This window comes from Drosophila suzukii, chromosome 3 (genome assembly GCF_043229965.1).
Source record: "Drosophila suzukii chromosome 3, CBGP_Dsuzu_IsoJpt1.0, whole genome shotgun sequence".
NCBI classification, from domain to species: domain Eukaryota; kingdom Metazoa; phylum Arthropoda; class Insecta; order Diptera; family Drosophilidae; genus Drosophila; species Drosophila suzukii.
Window position 1 is genome coordinate 73535857 of NC_092082.1, and position 23955 is coordinate 73559811.

At 42.6% G+C, this 23955-nt stretch overlaps 7 protein-coding genes across 7 annotated transcripts; 2 read left to right on the forward strand and 5 right to left on the reverse strand.

Moving 5' to 3' along the window:
- The first annotated feature begins 826 nt into the window (after positions 1-826).
- Positions 827-17132, forward strand: Poxm (Pox meso). The gene is made up of 2 exons (XM_036817177.3): positions 827-1512; positions 15157-17132. Exons 1-2 carry the CDS (start codon positions 1503-1505, stop codon positions 16245-16247), a joined length of 1101 nt encoding a protein of 366 aa, XP_036673072.2. The 5' UTR covers positions 827-1502; the 3' UTR covers positions 16248-17132.
- LOC108006116 (uncharacterized) lies at positions 10579-11330 on the reverse strand. The gene is made up of 3 exons (XM_017069564.4): positions 11190-11330; positions 11044-11137; positions 10579-10987 (listed from the first exon to the last, which is right to left on the reverse strand). The coding sequence occupies exons 1-3, from the start codon at positions 11289-11291 to the stop codon at positions 10752-10754; spliced, it is 432 nt and encodes a 143-aa protein (XP_016925053.4). The 5' UTR covers positions 11292-11330; the 3' UTR covers positions 10579-10751.
- On the reverse strand, positions 12800-14008 carry Or85a (Odorant receptor 85a). The gene is given in 6 exon segments (XM_070995581.1): positions 12800-13274; positions 13335-13365; positions 13368-13514; positions 13517-13601; positions 13603-13663; positions 13665-14008. Coding segments are annotated over 6 exon segments (1143 nt in total).
- Positions 16924-18492, reverse strand: Ctr1B (Copper transporter 1B). Its single transcript, XM_036817178.3, has 2 exons — positions 18282-18492; positions 16924-17717 (listed from the first exon to the last, which is right to left on the reverse strand). Exons 1-2 carry the CDS (start codon positions 18351-18353, stop codon positions 17253-17255), a joined length of 537 nt encoding a protein of 178 aa, XP_036673073.3. The 5' UTR covers positions 18354-18492; the 3' UTR covers positions 16924-17252.
- Positions 18493-19503: 1011 nt separating this feature from the next.
- Positions 19504-21340, forward strand: Coq2 (ubiquinone biosynthesis protein COQ2, mitochondrial). Its single transcript, XM_036817136.3, has 3 exons — positions 19504-19651; positions 19711-20708; positions 20764-21340. The coding sequence occupies exons 2-3, from the start codon at positions 19734-19736 to the stop codon at positions 20971-20973; spliced, it is 1185 nt and encodes a 394-aa protein (XP_036673031.3). The 5' UTR covers positions 19504-19651; positions 19711-19733; the 3' UTR covers positions 20974-21340.
- LOC108006500 (eukaryotic initiation factor 4A-III) lies at positions 21259-22885 on the reverse strand. Its single transcript, XM_017070023.4, has 4 exons — positions 22654-22885; positions 22223-22589; positions 21974-22165; positions 21259-21918 (listed from the first exon to the last, which is right to left on the reverse strand). The coding sequence occupies exons 1-4, from the start codon at positions 22784-22786 to the stop codon at positions 21411-21413; spliced, it is 1200 nt and encodes a 399-aa protein (XP_016925512.3). The 5' UTR covers positions 22787-22885; the 3' UTR covers positions 21259-21410.
- Positions 22886-23048: 163 nt separating this feature from the next.
- On the reverse strand, positions 23049-23879 carry LOC108006097 (tropomyosin). The gene has a single exon (XM_017069544.4). The coding sequence runs from the start codon at positions 23877-23879 to the stop codon at positions 23103-23105; it is 777 nt and encodes a 258-aa protein (XP_016925033.3). The 3' UTR covers positions 23049-23102.
- Positions 23880-23955: the final 76 nt, after the last annotated feature.

The window sequence follows — 23955 nt, forward strand, 5'->3', positions numbered from 1 at the left end:
GATTAGTATAATTTATGATCTTAACAAATATGGTGTACGATTACATTATTTTATTGTATCTAATGATAAACATCTCACAAACTCATTTATCTTTTAAAATAAAAAAATACTAGTAACTTATATTCATAACTAACTAGGGATAGGGGTACCTATACCGATTTAAATATCACTTAAAAACCATTCAGATTTAAACAGATGAGACTAAATAGTTAAACAAATGATTAAAAAAAGAGTTAGGATCTTCTTGATATATAGTACACAGGTAAATTTTCATGTATCATTTCTACCATTGGATAAATAAAAAACTAGTATCGAAAACTTTATTTTTTGAATTCTTTTTTTAAAATCACATATCAAAGTAACTAAAAATGATTCCGAATTACATCAAAATAGGTATTATTTTTATCAATTTTTTATTGGGGATCTTATAAATGTGTGTTTTAAATAAAACATTTTTCCTTTTACCCTTTATGAAAATCTCCTTGGCCTACCCTTAATTCTTCACCTCCGCCCCTGGACGCCGAAAGACATTCTTCATTTTTGTTATTTGCCCGCGGACCACCAGCTCACGCACACCAAAGCACGATCATCGCCATTAAAACCAACAAATACAGTCGATCGACCGCCCTCCCTCTCACGGACTGCCATACGTGTGTGTACGGAGGAGAAACTAGAGAGTGAGAAAGAGCGAGGTCTTGGGATGCTGCGTCGACGCGGTGGCTTCCACTTCAATACGGATGCAGATGTGGATGTATATGTGGATGTGGAGGTGCTCTTCACTGTGTGCGTGTGGACGTGGATGGTGGGCGATCTCTATCGGCAGAGCAGCGGGCAGCGTTAGTCGCAGCAGACACGGGTGACGAGCAGCAACGATCGTTTTTGGAGAGTGCGCCAGGAATTCCCGATCCAAACCGTTCCCCATCCGATTATACCGATACGCAGCGACCCGATTCGCTAGAGGAAAGATCAAAAGGCGCGCGCACGGATCAGTGAATGCGGTTGAAATCGGTTCAATTTTTCAAACGATCGATCTCACGGGAGGTCCCGTCGCTAAAAAATAAATAAACTAAGCCGATATAATCCCAAAATCAAAGCATAGCCAACCGATTGTAGTGTCATTAAGTGTGTGCAGTTCCCGCTTCCCCAATAAGGTGTGATAAGTGCGTGATAATTTTCGAGGCAAAGGCAGCCCAGCCGAGAGCGATCGTTTTGGCCCGAAAATGTGCTAATCAGATCTCAGTCTTGGTTCACGGCATCGCAGCCCGACGCTGCCCCGCACAACTGGCGCCAATTTGTATACAAATTTCATGCCTTAATTGAAACTCACATTATAGCCAAGTGCGAAAAGTTAACGACTAGGCGAACACCGACAATCCCCAGCAACGCTTGACCATCCCAGCGAATCCAACCGGAGAAAGTTTCACGGCGGAGTTGGCAAAAAGCGGACGGAGTGGGCTACAATTGCAATTCTGGAGTTCTTCAATCAACTGTCAACGGCCGAAATGGACCCAGGTATGTTTCAAACTATATCGAACGAAGTTCTACGATTTCCGACCTATTCGTCATCCAACTTTTATTGATTTATCGAGTCTAGTGAGGTGCCGACGGCATTGATTCATCTTTAAAAATAAACTTTTATGATCTATTGCTTTTCGAATAATGATATAAAATACGTATTTTTGTAATGGGTACATTATAAATTTAAGTTAATAACAATTTTTGCTTAAAATTTTTTCTCAAGTAAAAAAACATGTATATTTTATCAATATTTAAGGACAATTATTGGAGTTTTGGCTCACAAACTCTATTTTGTATATCCGCCAAATAATGGTTCCCTATTATTTATATTCAAGATTACTCGACACATATTTCAAAGTCATGTTACAAAGTCAAATCTCCCTAGCTTTAATTCTGTGACAATTTTTGCCTGTGCACTCAAATCCGCGGCTCAAGTGTTTTGCCAACAAAGCCTCTCGTCCGATCCTCCAAACAAGTCCTGATGGATCCCCTTAACCTCGAGAGAAGGTAAACACAATCGATCGGTAGACCGACTTTTTCTTTTTTTTTTGGGCCGGGCCAAGAGGCAGGTGTTTGCTTTTGATTTTCGTTTCAAAAGGTTGCCGTCGCTTTGCGCATGATCGACAGCCTCGCGGTAGCCGCGTCACTTGTTTGGCTTTCGATGATGTCGCCGACATCCGTATAGATATACCAGTGCGTACCCGATCCCAAAACCCAAAACCGAAAACCCCAATCGAACCCCATGCATAAACTCCGGACCCATGGCTCCTAATTTAACTAATGATCGTTGTAATGTTTGCGCCTTTGTCGTGCGGTCTTCACTTTTGGCTCCAAGTGTCCGTGTCTCTGTTTGTCCATGTGCTTTGGGCAAAAAACAAAACCCGGGTGCAAGACATTGCCTTATGGCCGAAAACTACACAAGTGTGTAAAGATTTGCCCTGTTGTCGGTGGTAGCATCTATTGACAAACATCTGCGCAATCGAATAATTTGGCATGCGTCGATTTACTTCTACAAATTTTCAACTGCTTCGATCATTCCCGAAAATAATTGGCTAACGGTTATGGTTTGGAATTTCATCTTCCACATCTAAGTAAAACACATAAAATAAAAAAGTAATCAAATATATACATATAAAATTGTTAATAGACCTTAGCTATACGTATTCTAACATATAAGCAATTGATAAGTTATATCACTCTACTCTCTTGATTTTCGAGTACTTATTTCCTTGTATTAAACCTAAATCTAAAGTATCAAAAATGTTTCACTTTAAGGATGTTTGATAGATATTTTTCCACTTGGTCGGGAAGTTAATAAGTCGGCTAGGAGGTCCCGCACTTTGGTCCATTAATGACTTGCTTTCGATGTTTTGACATTCTGTTTGTACGGCGGCATTGTTTGCTCTGTCGCAGACGTCGAAAAAGATATAGACGGGGACGCAGACGCCGAGAGGCCCATGCAGACGTAGTCTCAGACCCAGGCCCAAACCCAAACTCAACCCAATCCCAGACCCTCTGGACCAGAGGTGCAGAAATGCGTGACTAACGGCCACCGGTAGCCATCTACTTCGGTAGCTAAACATGAAAAGCCCAGCAGACGCGGGCCGCAAGTGCAAGATGTTAAAATCGCAGAAGGGGGCAGTAAAACAAAAGGCGCAGACGATGGCCACGAAAGGCAGGCAAACACTTGAGATACGAGGAGGAAAACGTCGCGTCAATGTGTACACGCCTTAATGGAAGAGTCTATATAGTATGGAGTAGTATGCGAGTAGGTGCCCAGGAGCTGGAACCGGGGAGTGCAAGTCGCGGAGTGATCATAAAGCCCGACCTGCAGCTTCCTCCCGTGGATGGGGATGCCGATGATTGCAACCCAGGCTTGGGTTTGGGTTTGGGAAAACGCTTCACTGCATCCACGGCTTGATTGTGTGGCGTCGTTTCCCCTGAGTTCTTTAATTAAATCACATCCCCGGCCGCTGATGCGGAACTTTCATTAAGCGCAGTCATTTTGGATATTACGGTATTACGGTTTCCCTGGGAGCTTTTCTTACCATAAATTCGAAATACATTTTGAATTGTGAATAATATCAGAACGTGTTTAGTTGATTTTTGAGGAAGGATGTATGATTAAACTTCAATTTTTGCCTTTAAACCATTTTCTCGAACTTAAAGTAAGCTAAGATCGATTCAAAACTATCTTTCGTCTTGAAAAACCAAATCGAGTATATATTTCAAACCAAGAATGTTTCATCTCGGAAAAGAGACAAAACTAGTTTCTTGTCACAAACAGTAAAGCTTTCTATCCGTTATCAATTTTTCTGGGTGGAAAATAATATCTATAAGATTTCTCAGAAAAATCCCTTTGCTTATTTATTTTAGAAAAAATACACAGTACCGAAGTTTAAGAATCTGTGGCAATATTTTTCTTAAGTGAGAGGTTAAGTTCCCTTTGTAGATCAGTTAACATTTCCTCCCTACTTTGGATATCTCCCTACGGATCCACAACCTCTGACATCTGACAAGTGTACTCCTTGTTTTTGAGGATAAACTAAGCTCATTACCATAAATTTAATGAGTTTCTAATCGTTAGGGGGCACGTGTTTGAGCTAGTTCACTCCGGGATAATGAATGCGATCGCATCAATAAGCGGGAGACTAACATCTGGTCCTAACCCCTAACCCCTTGATGGCCTGTGTCAAGTCCCACGGGGGCGATGGTGACCCGCAACCGGAACTGCCGCAGGAATTCCAACTTTGATTCCCAGTTTAGGATTTGGAGTCATAGGATCAGTGCTGTGAATTTGGCTTTTTTCCAGCCAGCTGGAGATTTTTTCTATGATTTTATTATAATGTTTATTGGAACTTTATTCTCATACTTTAAAAAGATCTATATATTTCTTATATGGTTTTTGTGGTAATAGTTTGTAAGAACTTTATCTTGTGCTTAAAATATGTAACTTATCTTAAGGAATATTGTCAATTTCATCATAGCTACTTTGGGCTGTCTTTAGTGAACTCGGGAGTGGGTGAGTTGGGGAACATGTGGTTAGATTTATATGCATGTTGCTGCTGTCAGCGAAGGGCGTTGCACATTGCTCGAGTGCCGGCGAACCCGAACTGCAGCGGAGTTGTCGGTTCTAGTACATTGGCAATGATTGGTCGGATGCTTTGGATCTCTTGGTTTTCGACTTGGTCTCTAAAGACGGGATCGGAACTCTGGCCATGGGTTTTGCATCGACATCGAGCACATTTCGGCTACGCACTCGCATTGTGCGCATTCCTGGTACGCGTAATTGAAGTCGCCGCGGCATGTCTTCTTTGGTAAATTTTTTTTTTTTTGGGCTGGGTTGCACCCCTTTTGAGTTCCTTGGGATCGGACCGGATCGGAGCTAGAGCCGTCATATTTCCTAGCCTCCTGCTACTGGCCCCCATCTCCCAAGGGGGCGGAAGAAAGGAGCGAGTGCGTCGCTATCTTGGCGGTGGCTGCCGTGATTTATGGACTCATTAATTTCTGTTGACAGACAATGCTGTTGACGCCGCAGGAATCTATTTAGCTTTATGTTCTTTTGATTCCCACTTGCTAGGGCGCCTATTTTAATGGCTTCATTTATAACTCGAGGAGCTTGCAGTTGATCTGAAATAGGAAGTACAATAGTATTGTAAGGATATGGATTGTTGAGGATATGATAGGATGTAAAATACTAGTTAAACTTAAAAAGCCCTGAATTCCATTTGAGAAAGTAATAAAGAGTTGAGATTTCCTCGTCTCGTTGAAACCAGATTCGATCGATGTTAAGTAAACATAAAGCGATTCCAATCGTGACTCTTTTTATTGATAACACACGGATTTGAACTCTGCAGATTAAAATGGAAAATGGCATTGCAGCAGATCAAAGTGACAGACGGAGAGTGGCTTCCTCTTTCTGTTGGCGCGACGACTCTGTGAAATTCACTGATAAATAAATGCGATTGTGCGGCAAATTGTGCAACGCTCCGAATGCAAAATTGTCGACAAGCTCTCGTAGTTAGTATAGAAAAGCAAAGAAAAAAGTCGAAGGGAAAGCTAAACTATTTTTATAAGTCGATGAAGACCGCAACAATGTGGGCAGCCAACTAAATAGTGACAATCCGAGTGGATGAGCGGAAAAAGGGGCGGGCACCATGGCGTATACGCGACGCGCTGGCTGAGCCTCAGCTCAAGTCAACTGAGTTGTTAAATTAATTTTTTCTGCATGCCGAATGCATATAAATTTTTATAAGATGCAAAGACCCAGCGGCGGAATTAAGAAAATAAACATATGAAGGCATCTCCCCACCGCGACGGCGCTGCGTCAATCAACCTGCTGGGTCTTCCGAAGGAGAAGGAACCGCTTGCCAAGACCCAAGATTTATGGGAGCAACACGCAGTCAAAAATGCACTCGCACATATTGTATGTTAGTTATGAGAAGGGAATCCAATTTGCCATGCACTTTTATACCCTTCAAAGAAGTACCAGGCTCTCTATAATCCCTTTTATGTTCTTTTAAATGCGAAGGTTTCATAAAGTCCATAAATTATATTTAGCATTTATCCAGCTTATGCAATCATACACATTTGGATTTCCATAAATGCTATTTTCACATACTTGTGCTAATTCCGGGAATCTTTATTATGGCATTTAAAAAACAACGTCTATAAAATTACTGATTTAAATACATTTCTGGTTCATTTGTAAACCACTTTTTGCACATCATTTAATAAATAATTATAATATATGTTATTTTCCCAAGAGTATTAAATCATTCGTTTATATACTTATACTTTTTTTGTGGGATGTCGTTTTGATGCCATTCTACCGGCTGATCAAATCAAACACCAGACCACAGGCCCCAGAAAGAATATTACCCTCAATATCAAAAACATCATTTCATGCCAAATTTATATTCAATTCGGGCCCAACGAACTAAAAATAAGTATCCAAATTGGCAGCCATTTTGGTATTTTGTTATTTATTTTATTTGTTTGCAGTTAATGTTGTGAATATTCAGACAATTACTCAAAGTTTTCTGCGATTTAATACAATTTAGTGGACCATTTTCGTATAACGCATCGGTTAGTGTGAAAACGTGTTAATTGACGGCCCGCTTATTAATTAAAATGAAATTTGAATGGCAATTTTATTTTCTACAAATAAAAGTCTTACGGGCGTGATAAGTATTATTGTCATCATCGAAGCACGCTGAAATTTCGCCCATGCCCCCAAATCAAAAGTTATAAATCATACAATGTATTTTTACGATGGCAACAAAATGTCTTATCAGTTTGAAATGTTTGAATTTGTTAAATTCAATTAGGCAGAAAATAAGTTCATTGCCTCTCGACATTTGACATCGAAAATGCTCTCAGCGTTCAAGTTTCTGAAATAATCACAAAGTCAATCAGATGCCTAGTTGAAGTTGAATCGAAGTACATATTTATTGCAATATTAGTTGCAACTTATCAACCAGACAAGGCAAATAGGAAGAAGAGGCATTCTCGGTTATCGCATCTATGTATATATATTTTTTCCAAGCTGATAAGAAGTGCTTATGTTCATGTGACAGTCTTTTAATAAATCTGTAATTGCAGCATACAATAAAATGTACTATTAAAAATCAAGACCAAAATGTAATGATATAAACAATGGTATTAAATATTTTACACTTAACTTCTCTGTTCTTAAACCTTTAAAAAACTTAACTTGCCAATTAAAATTCCAAGGTCTTAACATCTTAATGAGCTTTTGATTTACCAGAAGCTGTACTGTACATACATACTCCGACGTATTTTCCCAGTCCCTCGACCATTTTGTTTAGCGAAATATTATTTTTAATTAGTTCTAGTTAGTTAACGTTCGTTAATTGCTCCTGTAATTGGATTTATGCGCATCAGTGGCTTTCGTGAATACTTTAATGATATTTTAATATATTATAAAAAACTTAAGCTGCAATATGTGCAACCTTAATTGCCGCCGGCAAAACTTTGAGGAAAGGGCAAGTGTTGAAAAATTTCCAAGAACAAGAACCAGAAATAAAAAATGAAATACTCTCACAAACATACGGACATTAAAGCCGACATTTCTTTCTGGATTGCGTTTGTAATTTGCTGGTCGTTGGCGGAGTTCCAGTTGAAACAGTGGTCGCCATTGTATTCGGCAATTTCCCAGAATTTATGAATTATAATTTTGCCATATAGACAATTTTAATTGAGCTTTTTATGGCATGTTGAAGGCGGGGAAAGGGTCCGAAAATGGAAACTTCACTGAGAAAAAGGGGATCAGAGATCAAAATCAATAGGTTTCAATATTACCACATATTTTTTATTATTTCCAAAGAAAACATATATTTTGTTAAAATATTTATATCATAACGGATCTTTTAAGTTAGATCCAAAGATTCCCATTTCATATAATTTTTCTGTATGTGTGGTTTTTGGGGTTCTGGAGCCAAGCGTGACCAACTAAGTAAAAGTGTACGATTTCAAAGCAAACACAGCCATTTGTAAGCCATTTGTACCGAAACACACAGATACAGAAGCGTCGGCTACCGAATCCGCTTCCAATTTCCGCCGGGGATGCGAAAGGACTACGAGTCCAGAGACGAAAATCCATGGGCAAATATTTACCGATCAGACAAAAGCAGTCTTCGTCTCCATTTCGTTTCAGAGTTTATGATTTTTTAAGCTGTTTGCCCGACCTCTTCACAATTCCGTAGCTGTTTGCCTTTCATTAACAGAAGCTGTTCAGATCGGTTAGGATCGGATCGGATGGGATGGGATGGTATGGTATCGTATCGGGCACAGATATCCGTTTGTTTGTCTTGATTAAGCGCTGACTAGCGAAAAGTCGAGGAGCCAGTAAGAGCCAGGATGGATCCTTATTAGAGCTAAAGTAGCCCAGTCAACTTGATCGCCAGCAGCAGGCGTAACTTAAAATTAAATAAACAAAATCCGCCTCTTAGCATTCGAAGGTTCTCCCGGAGGCAAACAAACAAGCCAAACAACTCGAAACGCGACGGCGACCTGGGTAGCACCTAACATACTGCTCCTCTGATCGTGACCGACACTACGTACCAGTGTAGGGGTATACCTATGAGTAGACCTCACTCCCACCACCACTGCCACACCGGTGGCATGTTTGCACCTTTAATAAGACCAACAATCAGTGCCGACGCATCGCCCAAGTAGCCGCGCAGAGGGTCAACGAAATGTTGCACTTGTGATATCCCGAAAAAGGGGTCTCAACTTCTGATCAATTGAATTGGAACTCGAAACACATTGGGAAAAATTTGTTGCAGCCATCATCACTCAAACTAACATCCCAGTGGACTCCATTCCAAATTTGTAAATTAAATTAAAAGTTTCGTAGATAAAAAAATACTACATGTTGTATACAAAACATATTCACCTAATCACTTCATTAAAATTTTTTCGTTTTTTGAAAAAACATGTTTCCATTAAAATCAAGTTTATAATTCTTATATTAAGTATACATGTTTTATGATCATGATCATATCATATCACAATTCCATGATCAAAACCCCAAGGTCTGAAGTTAGTGTATTTATCATCAGTTGATTTTTATAAGTGCAGAGATTGCTGTTTAGACTTATGCCCACTTAGTTGCAAATTATTAATTACCAAAAAATAAGATCATGAAAATCCATCAGTGTATTTCTAATGTTTGATGTGTTTTTTCATCGATATGGCCCATAACTGTCGTGGTCAACATCCATCATTGATCAAATTTGCTTTGGACACTGGGCACGTTGCAAAATGTTTGCTCTTGACTCATCTCATCAGTGGGATCGGATCGAAGGGGGATTCGGAATAGACGTGCTGCTCTAATAGGAATTACGTGACTAATTTGCATGTGGCGGGGAGCATTTTATTCTGGCCGGATGTCGATTGGCTGCCATAAATCACAAGTGAGAAACTTACTCACAACTTTGAAGATGATTACCGAATGTCGAGCCAAGAGAATATTCTTAAATCAGCCAGCTAACCGATAGTCGATTCAATTAATTTTCCAATTTCTCGGTTTGGCGGAGGTTCGATTCTTATCGATGGCATAACTCACATATCATAATTGAACCCCAAGTGCTCAACTTTGGCTGCCATTAATCTTTGGTAATTGCCCAAAATTGATGTCATGCGTATTTGAAAAGCCATTAAAACAGCGCAGCTATCTTGAATAGATCCAAACAGGAAAACAAGAGCGTCGATCTTTGTCAGCGACAACTAGAAAGTATTTGTTGGGACAAATTTATGGACTCTTGGCGCAAAAGTCAAGCACTCGGAGATAATGTTCTTGAAGGGACCAACAAATTGCAGCCATCATTGGACATATTTCGAATACTTTCCACGAAAGATTCAGAGATTCAAAAAACACCGAACGGAAGGCAAGGAAAAAATAAAAAGAAGCATTAAGAACCTGATCTTAAATGAAGTCTAACGGATGATCACGGCTATAAAGAATACGATGATATGATATTATCATATATATAATATTTTTTAACCCATTGGAAACATATATTATTTTATTTATTTAATTATTACATCAAAATAAAAACATGAATAGGTTCTCAAAGTATAGAACTGTTGGCTGGGAGTACCCATCTCACTTGAGGTAGCACATTTGTCGTTTCCATGATCTTTGACTTGAATTCTTTCCTTCCTGGCTGGCGCTGGATATTATATTGTGGAGCCGCACACAGACAATCTCCGCGTGTAACTCAATTCGTAAATAATTAACGATCCCGAGATTACAAATGTCAAACAGAATGTCAGGCTGGGGATGGCACCCTCCCTTTCGAGGGGGAAATGGTGGCTCCTTCCCCTCTCCACAAATGTTCAAAGACCGAACACAAAAAACCACCGACTTGGTCTCCGGATGGATGTCAGCTATATCCCCTTAGGCCCACCAGAACCGATCTCAATGCGTGTGGGTCTGTGGCGAGTGCCAGCCGATCTGTTGTGACTTATGTCAAGACAATTGCGTTACAATATTTTGAAAATTCACAGTGCCAGGGAATGAGAAGCTAGGAATTGTATGTTTAAAACTGAATGAACGCCAGTTTTATTAGAGGTGGGTTGTTAACCCTATGGCAAAATTATCGTATACCAAATCCCACTTAAAAGCTAATGTTAGAGATGAGTTATAGGGTTATCCTTTTAGAGCAGAGTTATAGGGTTATCCTTTTAGATATCAAGATGGTTTCCTAACCACCAGGACCAGGAGCAACTACTGTAGTTGTAGCTGGTGTCACTGCCGTTGTTGCAGCTGTTGTAGCAGGTGCCGGAGTTTCAGGAGATGCTGGAGGTGGAGCTACTGGAGTTACTGTAGTTACTACAGTAGATCCTGTAGCTGCTCCTTCTGCTGCTGGAGCTGCTGTACTTCCATCCGCTGTACCATTCGGTGCAGCTTGAACTACAACTGTACAGTTACGACAAATCACTGAAAAGAATCAATCATTATTATAAGATTAAAATCAAGAAGACTCCTTCACCTACAGATATTTTCATCATCAGCGTCGTCGTCACTTCCACTATCATTGTCATAGATTATATCCTCAAGGAGTGACCACCAGTCGTTTGTATCTCGCTTCTGAAGAGGATACATTACAGCAAGTGCTATTTAAAAACTCCAAACAAATTACCGTCCTCACAGAATTTTCCTTCAAAGATCTAGCTTCAATGCTCAGCAAACTAAACGTGAGGCAAAAGCCTAGTACGATTATTTTATCCCTTCTGGCCGACATTCCGACTTGAACTGACTAAACTGGCTGAGAAACCCGCTTATATAGAACTTAGAAGCCAATATTTTGTAATATGTAGTGCCATTTAGTGTTTTGAAAATAGAGTAATGGGAATTTATGATCGGTATAGAGTGGTTTAGACACGAACATGAAAATCAATTGAGTAATACAACATTAACTAAATTGAATGAGTTCTAAATACAATATTGATATTTTTCCAATCATGGAAATTTGTAAGACAACGTGAATGTTGTTAAATATTAAAGTAGTAAATTATTTTTATATATAGGGATATATTTTATTAGCTTATAATATTTTACTAAGCAGTACACCTCGGTCGACCCATAATCATATCTTTACAATGCTCCCATCTATTACGACCACCTTTAATATGGGGAGATACCCATGTCGATTCCGTCTATTTCGAAAAGTTTTTCTTATTTATGCAGCTGCACGTTCGCTTTGTCTGGGGCCCCGAAACGACCCCGAGTGCAAGTGCTGGCAATGATCGAACTGCAATTGACAAGTGCGCAAATCCATAACCATAAACTATGTACACGAAATTCGACACTGTCGGGGATCATTAGCCGCGGATCGAAGATCGGAGATCGGTGGGGGTGGTGATGCCGATGTCGGGCAACAAGTGGGATGGTAATGTGATACCGCTCGACCAGCGGGAAAACGAGCTTGTAAGTCGCGAACTGCCCTCCTGAATGGATCACAATCGAGGTCGATATACCCAGTCTGCCGGTTCATTATCGTTCCTTTGTCCGGTTCCTTCCTGATTTCTGGAGATCGCTGGTACGAGTAACCCGGGAGCTCTATTGTGGTTTTTATGGCGCTGCACTCTCCAGTACGTGTTGCACTCAGAGTTGCTGTTGTGAAACACGATTCGAAATTAGAAGACGGCGCAGATGTGCAGCAGTGCCTCCAACTGCCCATAACTGTAATGGGTCGGACGGCAGTTCCAGACGGAGCGGGAGCTCCAGAGGCAGGTGCCACGAATGGAGGCTCCAGATAAGGGGTTTCCCATTTACCACCGGATAATGGCAAGCCATAATAGTAAAACACGAGTTCTTCTTTGTTTGCCAGAGAAGTGAGGATTATAAAAGTAAAGAAAGTTAAGCTATACAGAATAATAATACTTAATATTATTTAAAGCCAGAAAATTAATGCTTACGAAAATACGAAGCTCAGGAATAATATTTAATAATATTTAATTTAATACGAAATTCATTTCTTGCTCAATTGTAATCACTGAAAAGGCGAACTTAGATCTTGGGCTCCAGCCCATTAGATTTATATGTTAAAGTTAATCAGAGAATCTCGAGCAACTGTAAGGTCTTCATTATCCATGTCTATTACACAAGAAATTATATATTAGTAATAGTTTAATAAAGTTTTGGAGAATATTATCTTCATAAAAAGCTTTATTTTACCTATTTATTTGAGAATGCTTTATAATCGTTACTTAAATAGTGTTAATTTTTGATTACTAAAAATGTTTGGTATTACTCCCGTCTCAATTTCTTCGCTAAGTCCATTTCATTCACAATGGTTACCACTGAGAAAGCTAACTTGGCCATCTGAAAGTTTATTTACCATCAGAATTAATTTATATGTTAACTATTAATATTGGTGTTCAGGCAAATGGGGAAAATTCCGCCCGCGGTGAACAGAATCGACTGCTGGACGTTATGAATTAAGTACAGCATAGTGGTTCTATATCGACGGTCTGCCCCGATCCACTTGGAATGGAACACTGCGTTGGTTAAGGACTCGCAGTCGCTGTTCAGTTGCTCACAGACATAGCAAAACGGAAAGGTTTGGGAAAGTATGGCTATGGTATAGACTCCAGAGACCAGACGTTCCATTACGGTATTATAAAACTGCATGGAAACCGCTGCCAATCCCAAAAGAAGACCGACGGACAGCAATTGTATGAAGATCGTGGCTGATATCATGGGACGCAGAGTATTTCCATATCTATTTAGAAGAAAATAATGGATTAAACCCTTTATATATCTGTTTCCTTTCCATTCTTACTCGATAACCAGCTTGTGATCCTTTACACACCCACCAGTTCTTCGTAATGTTGATCATCTTCTTTATCCAGATCTGATCGAAGATCTATTATTCGCTGACGCTAAAGTTATAGATGGGTCCGCATCATGACCATATAGATAATGGGATAAACGTCTAAAATAATACCATTAATTGTGACCGTTCTATAGCAGAGGCCAGATAGAAATGGTCGACCGGGTTGACCAGTGGGTTATACAGACATAATGGAGTCTTTCCAATTACCAAAGCTTACGGTTACGGCCATGGTTAGGTAACCAAAATATATGCTATGGTAAATAACGACAACCCTCCATCTTAGTGCAACGAACGTCCATTAGGTCCATCAATATTTGGGGCTTGGAAAATCTTCCTCGCATGAACAACACAATAATTCCTTTCATTATGGAGGCATTGATATTAACCGGTACCTGAACATACGTAAAAAAAATCGGTAGTCATTAAAGACCGTATGGTATGAATATAAAGACGAATACTACGACCATCAAGGACCAAATATAGTAAAGCCACCAAAGTGGCTTAGTTCTTGGCGGCAGCCTCCATCCCATTTGATCTATAGATCTGTTTAAGTAGATCAGGGAATCTCGAGAGCGAAGTAATGCTTTGAGGTTTGGCTTTTGGATATACTTAAAAGTCATTTTGACTGTGTCCTTCTGATGGTTTGCTTTTACTTAAACTTGGACATTTAATACTGAGATAAGTTTTTAAGCAAGCTGCATTTATAGGACTTGTTAAATTGCCCAATATCGAGTTAGTTATTCAGAAAACATATAATTATTATAAAAGCGAATGACTCAATTGTGGAAAAGGCTCAATTATTTGCCAGGAAAATTGACAACCGTTTTGGCGGGGTGTGCCTGCTTTGAATAATTGATTGCTAAAACAGGTTGTTGTCACATTGTCCCCTTCACAGGGATGTTTAGTTGATTTCTGTATGACTTTGTGAAAAGGAGCTTTTGCGAAAACTTCTCCTCAAGGAAAGGTAATAAAATGAGTTTGATCTTTAATCCCATCTTAGAAGGAACAGGAATAGAATGGACCGATGTGCACCTATCCTTAGGTGGTGTTCTATGCGCCAAGGGGAAATCTTTGCGTCATCGCTCAAAGTGCATTTCCGCACGTTCCGGGCATTCAAATTGTGTTTTCCCAGTCACAATCTGCGGCAAGATGCCCGGGGCACCCACATCCGCAGTTCTGAGAAGCAAATGGTAGCGATTTTCAGCCGAACAAACGGAGGTACCCCGACCCACTCATCATGGACTCGCTGATCCTCCGCTCCCCAAAGACCCCTTTTCTAGCCACTCGGCTCACTCATTTGCCACCGAAACTAATTAGACGCAAATGTGCTTTTGTTCGGTTCCCATTCTCATACCCATTCCCAGGCAGCGCTCTTTGTTTGTACTCTGTACTGGGAACCGGGAATGGCTTTCGGATGATACTGCTTGTAACTTATGACAAAAAGAACATTCATATTTTAATTTCTCTTTCACATGAACTATACAAAATTAACGTTTCCAAAAGTTTTTAAGAATATGTATACAATCTTTTTAATAATATGTAATTTTAAAAATTATTTTGCAATATAATAGTTTCGGATAGTATAATATAAATAAGTATAATTAAATAATACCTTCTATACGTAATCAAGTAAGCATGTATTTAACGTTATTTTTTGTTTTTAGTTATTTTAAAGAACCTCCAATTTTCTGAAGAGTACTTTAGGGTCGGTGTCTTTCTCCTTTCTTATTAGTACTTTGGCTAATTCCGAACCGATTCCTCTTTGCAGAGTCGCAGTGTCCGCAGTATGGCGAGGTGAACCAGCTAGGCGGGGTCTTCGTCAATGGGCGTCCGCTGCCGAATGCGACCAGGATGCGGATCGTGGAGCTGGCCCGCCTGGGCATCCGACCCTGCGACATATCCCGCCAGCTGCGAGTGAGCCATGGCTGTGTGTCCAAGATCCTGGCCAGGTATCATGAGACGGGCTCCATTCTGCCAGGAGCCATTGGAGGATCCAAGCCGCGGGTGACCACGCCCAAGGTGGTCAACTACATCAGGGAACTGAAGCAGCGGGATCCCGGCATCTTTGCCTGGGAGATCCGTGATCGATTGCTCAGCGAGGGAATCTGCGACAAGACGAATGTGCCCAGTGTGAGCTCCATCTCGAGGATCCTGCGGAACAAGTTGGGCAGTCTGGGTCACCAGCACACGCCGGGAACGGTGATGGGCAGCGGCAGTAGCAGTGGCGGCGGCAGTGTGTCCAGCAATGGGGGTCAAAACAATGGTACTACTGTTAATAACAATATTAATCTGGGAAATTTGGGCAATCCTGGAGGTGCTGCCCATCACCCGCACCACCATCATCATCACCAGACGGCGGCCAGTGCCCATCATGTCCACGCCCATGCCCATGCCCACGCCCACTTGTACAACTCCATTTACCAGCCGTACAGCGCTGCGGCAGCCTACAGCATGAAGGCGGTGTCCTGCGGAAGTCCTTCACCTCCCCAGGGGGCGGTTGGGCAGGGATCAGGGGGACCCCATCCCCACCAGCTGAGGAGTGTGGCCGCCGCAGCCGCCGCCGCCCATTGGCCCTCCTCCCACTCGGTCAGCGATATTCTGGCCCACCATCAGGCGGTTGCCCTGCGGGCCAGTTGCCAGGTGGGCGTCGGAGTGGGCGGAATGGGCAGCACGGTGTCCCCCCTACCGATGACCCCCTCCCCGGTGGCGGGAACGGGCGGGGGTCAGCCCCTGCTCGACTGCGAGGGCGGAGCTGGGCAGCAGTCGCCGTACAACTACTACATGTACTTCCAGAACGGCGGGATGCACCACCATCATCACCACGGCGGAATGATGGCCGCCGGAGCCACGGGATTATGAGTGATTACGGGTTGGTTGCGGGTCTAGTTACTTTCGATCGCGGTTGTTCAGTCTAGGTTACTCTCGTCTAAGCTCTTAGTTAGGGATCGGTCATATCATGGCACTCACTTGTCGCACAAAAATGTAAATAGATGAGTTGAAAGAAAATAAATACTTGCTGGAATGTACATTTTGTGTTCGGTTATCATTTTCCTGGAACCACCTTAATAGAACTTTTAACTAAAAAGCTTACAAATATTGGAATGTGACTAGATAAAAAAAAAAGCTCAAGGTCTGTTTAGTTGCATTTCCCCAACAGAATCATTATCAACAGCAATTCCTAAAGTCATTTGTTAAAAATAAATATTGATATTTGTATTGATATTTTTATAAAACATTAAAAAAAATTGTATAAAAGAAGCCAACAGTTCATAATATTATTAAAAACGTAAAAAATTAAAAATATTTTCTGTAGAAGGAGTAAACATTGAGATCTGTATAAATGTTATTAGTAATTTTTGTGTGTTAGTTGAATGCCATGTTTTATGCCTTCAAAAGTGAGTTGTGGGCTGTCAGTACTTAGAACTGGCACAGTCCCCATTTCCTTACGAATTTCGTGTAATCCTGGAGATTTAACTTTGCGTTCTTTTTTTTTGTTTCATATTAGATTGTTTGTGTTTTGAGTTCGAAGATCACGTAAATTACATAAAAAACTTTATTGAAAAATGGAAAGTATTGAGTGGTACGTCAAGCGATTTAGATACATACGTGTTGTATAGGTTCTTGTTCTCATAACTACTATTTGTACAATATATTAAGTAAACTAGTTGACTAATTTATGCTACGATTACATCAATTACAATTAAACCAAGTGTAACTATCGAATAAAATTGTATTTTTAGACAATGTGTGTGATTACTTGGGGACGGGACTGTTTGATGTGCGAGCCAAAACTGATAAGGGCTTAAAGTTAAACAATTGCAATTGGTATACATAACAGCAAGTAGTAGTAAGAATATCCCGTATCTAAGGACAGCACTCGCTCTCGTCGGGATGCTTCTTGTTCCAGCCGAAGAAAAAGTAGCCCAGGCCCAATCCTAGGACCACTGCCAGGCATAGCCAGTAGTTGAAGGTCATGAAGATCAGCATAAGCAGGTATGAGATGACGATCTGCAGGAGGTTCAGCAGGGACTGGAAGATGTGCGTCGAGGCGAACAGGCGCTGCCAGTAGGTCTGCTCCCTGGGCTCCGCCAGAGGGGTTTCCGAGCAGCATCCTCCGGATTGAGGAACCTCGTTCTTCCTGCGCTGCTCCGCCGCCAGTCGCTCGCTCTCCTTCCGGGCTTCCCTGCGAGCTAGGTGCTGGCGCAGGAACTTGAGGGCCTCGTACAGGAAGGACACCAGGAAGATGGCCAGGGCGGACAGGACGAACTCGGTCACTGTGGATGCCACCCAGCCGCGCCACAAAATCCGTTCGCAGTGGCCAGCATGGAACTACAATATAGGAGTGAAAAGAGTTCATTAAAAATCGTAGAAAATAATATAGATGGTAGTTAAAGAAGTAGTAAAACATCAATTAATAGTGAATTACTACATCATTTTCCAAACCTTTGACTATGATCTCAAATATGAAATGCTTAGGTAATCATTAATAAACTTTTCTAAATTATAAGAAACATAGAATACTCCTCTTTAATAAAATAAAAACCAAAATTAAAGTGAAAGTGAAAAGATTTTTTTTTAAATTTTCTTTTAACATTAATATTTTTAGCAACAACACCCTGTATACGCATATTCAATTTGTGTTTGCTGAGAGCGCCTAAAAAAGCGCCAGAGAGCAAATAAATCATTGTGTGCCTCATAAATATACATACTAGGGAGTGACTAGCCAGAGAATTTAGATTCCAAGTCGGGCGAGATACTTATTTGCTCTCCGGCTAAATCTCAATCGGCGAAACTGGATGAGTGACTTTGAAATTACAGCGTTTAGCGTATAGGTAAATGAATTAATATTCATAACGATGGACCGTAGGGATTGTGTAACTACTGGGTACTTACCACCATGATCATGGGACAGGATTTCTCCGTGCTGGTAGTGTCTTCCGAGCCGTGGTCATGATCGTGGTCCATTTTGAGTGCTTTTTTTAAAACAGATATAGTCAACAAAAGATGTGGAAAATCCGACTGCCGATCGGGGAAGCACAGTGATAACAATAACCGCTAGACCTGAGGTGCTGAGAGCAGAGCGTTGACTGCTTGCAAGTCAGTGCTCGCGAGTGGTTTTTTAAAGAAAATCGACCCTAATCCCGCCGACGCGGCGATAGGCAAGTGCGCTTATCTATGAGAAATGAGAAAGGTTCGTTATCAACCAGTGGCGGCGATACCAACGATAGTCGAACCCAGTAAAGTAATGCCAACCTAGATACAGCCATGTAAATAAACCTAAATGCATTCTAATCTTAGTATGGTAAGGTAGAACAATATTTGTAATTTTAGATCTTTATCTTAGATCTAGATAAGACCATCCTTGATCTTTGATTTTCCCTTCTGTTTGCAATTTTATTTATGAACTAAAGCCAAAGGTTCAACAATCGATTTGAGTGCAGAATTTATTGCAGTCCAGATTATCAATCATGGGCTAATATATTCCCCTGCAATTGTTGCTGTAATACATGGTGTCGAAACATTTCCATTCTTTCACTTGATCGAGTACGGCTTTATGGTACGTACTCCGTGTACGTCCATACATACATACATACATATAGCCCCCGGAGCGATAGCAACCGACGGACGGCGGATCGCCGGAGGTCTGCCTTAGTCCACTTGGCTTTCCAAGAGTGTTATTTCTTACTGGGCTATTTCTAACTGGGCCCGAATGCCGATGAAATTGATGGCCGTGTGCAAATCTGCTGTGGCCGTGTGCAAAATTCTACGGACATTCCTGCTCCGTCTGCCAATTTCGAAAAATTGGTGACGGGCGCAAAGATTAACGATATTGCAGAGGGGTAAGTGGTTGGGTTATTAGTTAATTTGGAAAGCTTTTTGCATTATTCGTTTGGCGAAGATTTTTTATGAAAACTTTATCAATTTATAGAAAGAATAACAACAGTATTAACAAATTTGACCAATTACTAAGGCTTAAAAATATGTCGTACACATAAACATATATTAAGAAATTAATATGATTATAAATGTTTTACGTTTTCTGTCAAATCAGAGTAGGTTATTAAATTTTAACTATATAGCACTTGAAACAGTACTACTTAATATTCAAAAATTTAAATTTGAAATTTAGGCGCCAACTATGGCAGTGCTACCAGACTTTTTTCTTTTTCCGTCCATCCGGTGTCACTGCGCTCACCTTTTCCCGGGTGGCATCCCTGTGACATTCCCAACCAAAGTTCCACCAAAAATCTTGCCATTTTTCCGTGAGTTTTAACTAATAACCCGCCTCATATGAAGTGATCTAATGATTTAACTATTGAAGGGGTTGCTGAAAGGTGAATTGCAATGTTTGCGCTGAGACACCTGCGACTGCCGAGCGCGATGCACTTCCGCAGCTCTTACGCGGTGGCGGCAACAACAAAACACATGCTGCTCCGGCGACCAGCGCGTGTTCTGATTGGAGATCCAAACGACTGGGATAGGCCGCAGATCCAAATCCAGGATATATCCTCCAGGTGCTCGAGTACCGCCACTGAACCCGCGAAACGCCTAACGCCGGTGGAGGAACTCCTGGCAGCTGCCAAACCCTACGCCCAACTGATGCGAATCGATCGTCCGATCGGTACCTACCTCCTTTTCTGGCCCTGCGCCTGGAGCATAGCCCTCAGTGCGGATGCAGGATGCTGGCCAGATCTCACCATGCTGGGCCTCTTTGGAACCGGGGCCCTAATCATGCGGGGAGCAGGCTGCACGATCAATGATCTCTGGGACAAGGACATCGATGCCAAGGTGGAACGCACACGAATGCGACCCTTGGCCTCCGGTCAGATCAGCCAGTTCGATGCCATAGTGTTCCTTTCAGCGCAGCTCAGTCTGGGCCTTCTAGTGCTGGTGCAGCTCAACTGGCAGTCCATATTGTTGGGGGCCAGTTCCCTAGGTCTTGTGATCACCTATCCACTCATGAAGAGAGTCACCTACTGGCCCCAGCTGGTCCTGGGCATGGCCTTCAATTGGGGCGCCCTTCTGGGATGGTGTGCCACCCAGGGCAGCGTAAACCTGGCCGCCTGTCTGCCGCTCTACCTCTCCGGCGTTTGCTGGACCATAGTCTACGACACGATTTACGCCCACCAGGACAAACTGGATGACCTGCAGATAGGCGTAAAGTCGACGGCTTTGAGATTTGGCGAGAATACTAAGGCGTGGCTGTCTGGCTTCACAGCAGCCATGCTGACGGGTCTGTCCACCGCAGGATGGGCTTGTGATCAAACGTTGCCTTACTACGCAGCTGTTGGGATAGTTGGAGCCCATTTAGTGCAGCAGGTATGACTCCCTTTATTATCATTCTTTCCTAGCTTATTCAACTCCTGTATTCCAGATTTACTCCCTCAACATTGACAACCCCAGCGACTGTGCCAAGAAGTTCTTATCCAATCACCAAGTGGGACTCATTCTCTTCCTCGGCATTGTTCTGGGCACCCTGCTGAAATCAGACGAAACCAAGAAGAAACCCCAAACCACTCTGACGACTTCTACGGCCAGCTCATATGTTCCAACGTTGCCCCAAAAGCCAGAAGTTATAAGCTGAGATAATCAATCGCAGCGGAGGTTGTAGTGTTAATTAATGTTTATAGCGCGCTATTTTGTTCGCCAAAACCAAAGTCTTTAGGTATCTGATTAGGTAAAACCGTGTAAATAGGCTTGTGACAATTTTTAGATTATTTGCAATATTTTAAGTCTAACAAAAGATTACTAAGTGCACAGCTCACTTTAATATCCATTAACTTTTAATTGTAAGTGCCTGCCCTGACGTAAGAACTTACGTTAATCTCCTACCTCCGAAGCCCCTTTTCCCCATTTCTAAACAAACTGGTTTCTGTATTAAATTCTTATGTGTTATTTATTATTATACAGATTTTGGTTGTCTATCGAAAGCCAAATACTCTTCAAATGTATTTACTTCATTCGTTTGTTGTTACGGCTAGGAAAAGGTGCGTTACATAAAAGTAGAGATAGAATAATAGCTTAGATCAAGTCGGCCACGTTCATGGGCATCTCGTCGATTTGTGTAGAGTAGTACTGTTCAATGTCGCGCAGGATGCGGATATCGTCGGACTTGACAAAGTTGATGGCGACACCCTTGCGTCCGAAACGACCCGACCGACCGATGCGGTGGATGTACAACTCACGATTGTTGGGCAAATCGTAGTTGATGACCAGCGAGACCTGCTGCACATCAATACCGCGAGCCCACACGTCGGTGGTAATGAGGACACGCGACTGGCCGGCTCGGAACTCCTTCATGATCTCGTCACGCTCCTTTTGCGGCATGTCGCCGTGCATGGAGCTTACTGTGAAGTTGGCCTCGCGCATCTTCTCCGTCAGCCAGTCCACCTTGCGCTTAGTATTGCAGAAGATAACGGCCTGGGTAATGGTCAGGGTGTCGTACAGATCGCACAGAGTATCGAATTTCCACTCCTCGCGCTCCACGGCCACGAAGAACTGCTTGATGCCCTCCAGCGTCAATTCATCGCTGTAAGGGATTAGGGTTTATATATGGGAAAGGCTAGAGAACCCGATCAGCTTACCGCTTGACCAAGATGCGAATGGGATCTGTCATGAATTTTGAGGTCATTTCGAGTATCTCGTGGGGCAAGGTAGCCGAGATAAGCACCACCTGTGTGGCAGGTGGCAAGTAGCGATACACATCGTAAATCTGTTCCTTGAAGCCTTTGTTTAACATCTCATCTGCTTCGTCCAGCACCAGCATTTTGATGGCCCTTTAAGAAATACATATAAATTAGAGGGTTCTTGAATGGGTCGTTCCAAAAACCCACCTTGTTCGCAGCACCCGTCGCTTGATCATGTCGAATACTCGTCCGGGAGTGCCGCTCACAATGTGCTGGCCGTAGTCCAGTTTGCGGATATCCTCGCCCAGGTTGGTGCCGCCGATGCACACATGGCACTGGACGTTCATCATATCGCCCAGGGCCAGGATCACCTTTTGGATTTGCACGGCCAACTCGCGGGTGGGCGACAGGCACAGGACCTGGGTCTCCCGCAGCGTGGTGTCCAAGCTCTGCAGGATGGAGATGGAGAAGGTGGCCGTTTTACCTGTACCCGACTGCGCCTGGGCAATCACATCGCGTCCCTTGACAATGGGTTTGATGCTCCTCTGCTGAATGGCCGATGGTTTCTCGAAGCCTTGGGAATACAGAGATCTGGCTTATTTTAAGATCGGCAAATGGGTATACACACCACCACTCACCGTACGCGTAGATGCCGCGTAGCAGCTCCTCCTTCAGGTTCATGGCATTGAAGGTGGGAATCACCTCCACGTCCTCGCTCGTCTCGAACTCCACGTTCGAGAGGTCCTCCGCCTGGGCATTCTTGCGGGCCATTTTCACTGCTTGTTTATGTGCGGGTTAAAGCAGTTTAATAAATATTTACAATCTTTTCGGCTAATTTTCCAACTTTCACAGAAAAAAATGCGGTTGGCTTGAGTGTGACCTTAGAGACATATACTTTTTATACCTTTTTATTTACTCAAAAATACTAAAAATATTCCTTCACCTAAAATATCGATACTATCGATTTTTTTTGGCTTGCAGCCCTGATTTTAATGGCGCCAAAGTACTTTAATGTTCTACAAAATCTAATTGGTTTTTGAGTGTTCTATAACAAAATATAAACATGTTTATTGCCAAAACGGAACAATCAACTCAACTGTGTTTTCCCCGGGCTGCTTCTTCTCCTCCTCCTGCGCAGGAAGCTATTTAGCGATTGCAGATCCTTTCGTCTCAACATCTTGATCTTGGACACCAGCTGACGCACTGCCTCGACCCGCTGTTGGGCTTCGGTGGCGGCGTCGCTGGCCTTCTTGGCGCTCTCCCGATTCTGCTCCAGATCCGTCTGGGCCTGGGCCAGGCAGTTGTGAAGCTCCTCCACCCGTCGCTTGGCCGCTTCGAGGAGACTGCGTTTCTCGGCGGCCTCCTTTTGGGCGCTGAGGGCCACTCGGCGGATGTTTTCCACACTGGTTCCCATCTCCTGCAGCAGATTCTGCATATTGGCCAGGGTTGTCTGAAGTTTCTCACGGATTTCCTTCGCCGCCTTGGCGGAGCTAGAGCTGGCGGCAATGGCTCGCTGGATTTCCTCGATGACCCGCTTCGTTTCGGCTAGACTCTTGGTGAACTCGTCCAGGAGCTGTTTCTTGCCATTGAGAGCCGCCTCCGCTGCCTTGGCAGCTTGCAGGGCCCGATCCGCCAGCATGGCCTTGGCCCTTTGACCCGCCACCTCTGCGGCACTCTGCTGTGCATCCTTGGCGTCCTTGGCATCCTTGGCCGCCTTCGAGGCCATCTGGCTGGCCTTCACGTTCGTCTTGCAGAAGCCGGCAGCCGGCTTGAAGCGCGGATCGTTCCGGTGGGCAGATTCCGCAGTGCTCATCAGCAGGATGTTCACCAGAAGCAGCATCGTAACCAGGGACTCGTAACGCATCGGAAATCTCGCATCTTACATAAATCTCAAGGCTCATAAGGAAAACGAAATGTAAATATTTTTGTGATGTTGATGT

What these genes read in the sequence shown, in the direction of transcription:
- LOC108006500 (XM_017070023.4), bottom strand. Translation starts at nt 22,786, where the DNA reads ATGGCCCGCAAGAATGCCCAGGCGGAGGACCTCTCGAACGTGGAGTTC. An exon ending in ACGCGGCATCTACGCGTACG is followed by an intron (nt 22,590 to 22,653) that starts GTGAGTGGTGGT and finishes TGTATTCCCAAG; the next exon opens with GCTTCGAGAAACCATCGGCC. An exon ending in CGACGGGTGCTGCGAACAAG is followed by an intron (nt 22,166 to 22,222) that starts GTGGGTTTTTGG and finishes TATTTCTTAAAG; the next exon opens with GGCCATCAAAATGCTGGTGC.
- LOC108006116 (XM_017069564.4), bottom strand. Translation starts at nt 11,291, where the DNA reads ATGTCGGCCAGAAGGGATAAAATAATCGTACTAGGCTTTTGCCTCACG. An exon ending in AGGAAAATTCTGTGAGGACG is followed by an intron (nt 11,138 to 11,189) that starts GTAATTTGTTTG and finishes TATCCTCTTCAG; the next exon opens with AAGCGAGATACAAACGACTG. An exon ending in CGCTGATGATGAAAATATCT is followed by an intron (nt 10,988 to 11,043) that starts GTAGGTGAAGGA and finishes GATTCTTTTCAG; the next exon opens with TGATTTGTCGTAACTGTACA.
- Ctr1B (XM_036817178.3), bottom strand. Translation starts at nt 18,353, where the DNA reads ATGGACCACGATCATGACCACGGCTCGGAAGACACTACCAGCACGGAG. An exon ending in CCTGTCCCATGATCATGGTG is followed by an intron (nt 17,718 to 18,281) that starts GTAAGTACCCAG and finishes CCTATATTGTAG; the next exon opens with TTCCATGCTGGCCACTGCGA.
- Coq2 (XM_036817136.3), top strand. Translation starts at nt 19,734, where the DNA reads ATGTTTGCGCTGAGACACCTGCGACTGCCGAGCGCGATGCACTTCCGC. An exon ending in GAGCCCATTTAGTGCAGCAG is followed by an intron (nt 20,709 to 20,763) that starts GTATGACTCCCT and finishes CCTGTATTCCAG; the next exon opens with ATTTACTCCCTCAACATTGA.
- LOC108006097 (XM_017069544.4), bottom strand. Translation starts at nt 23,879, where the DNA reads ATGCGTTACGAGTCCCTGGTTACGATGCTGCTTCTGGTGAACATCCTG.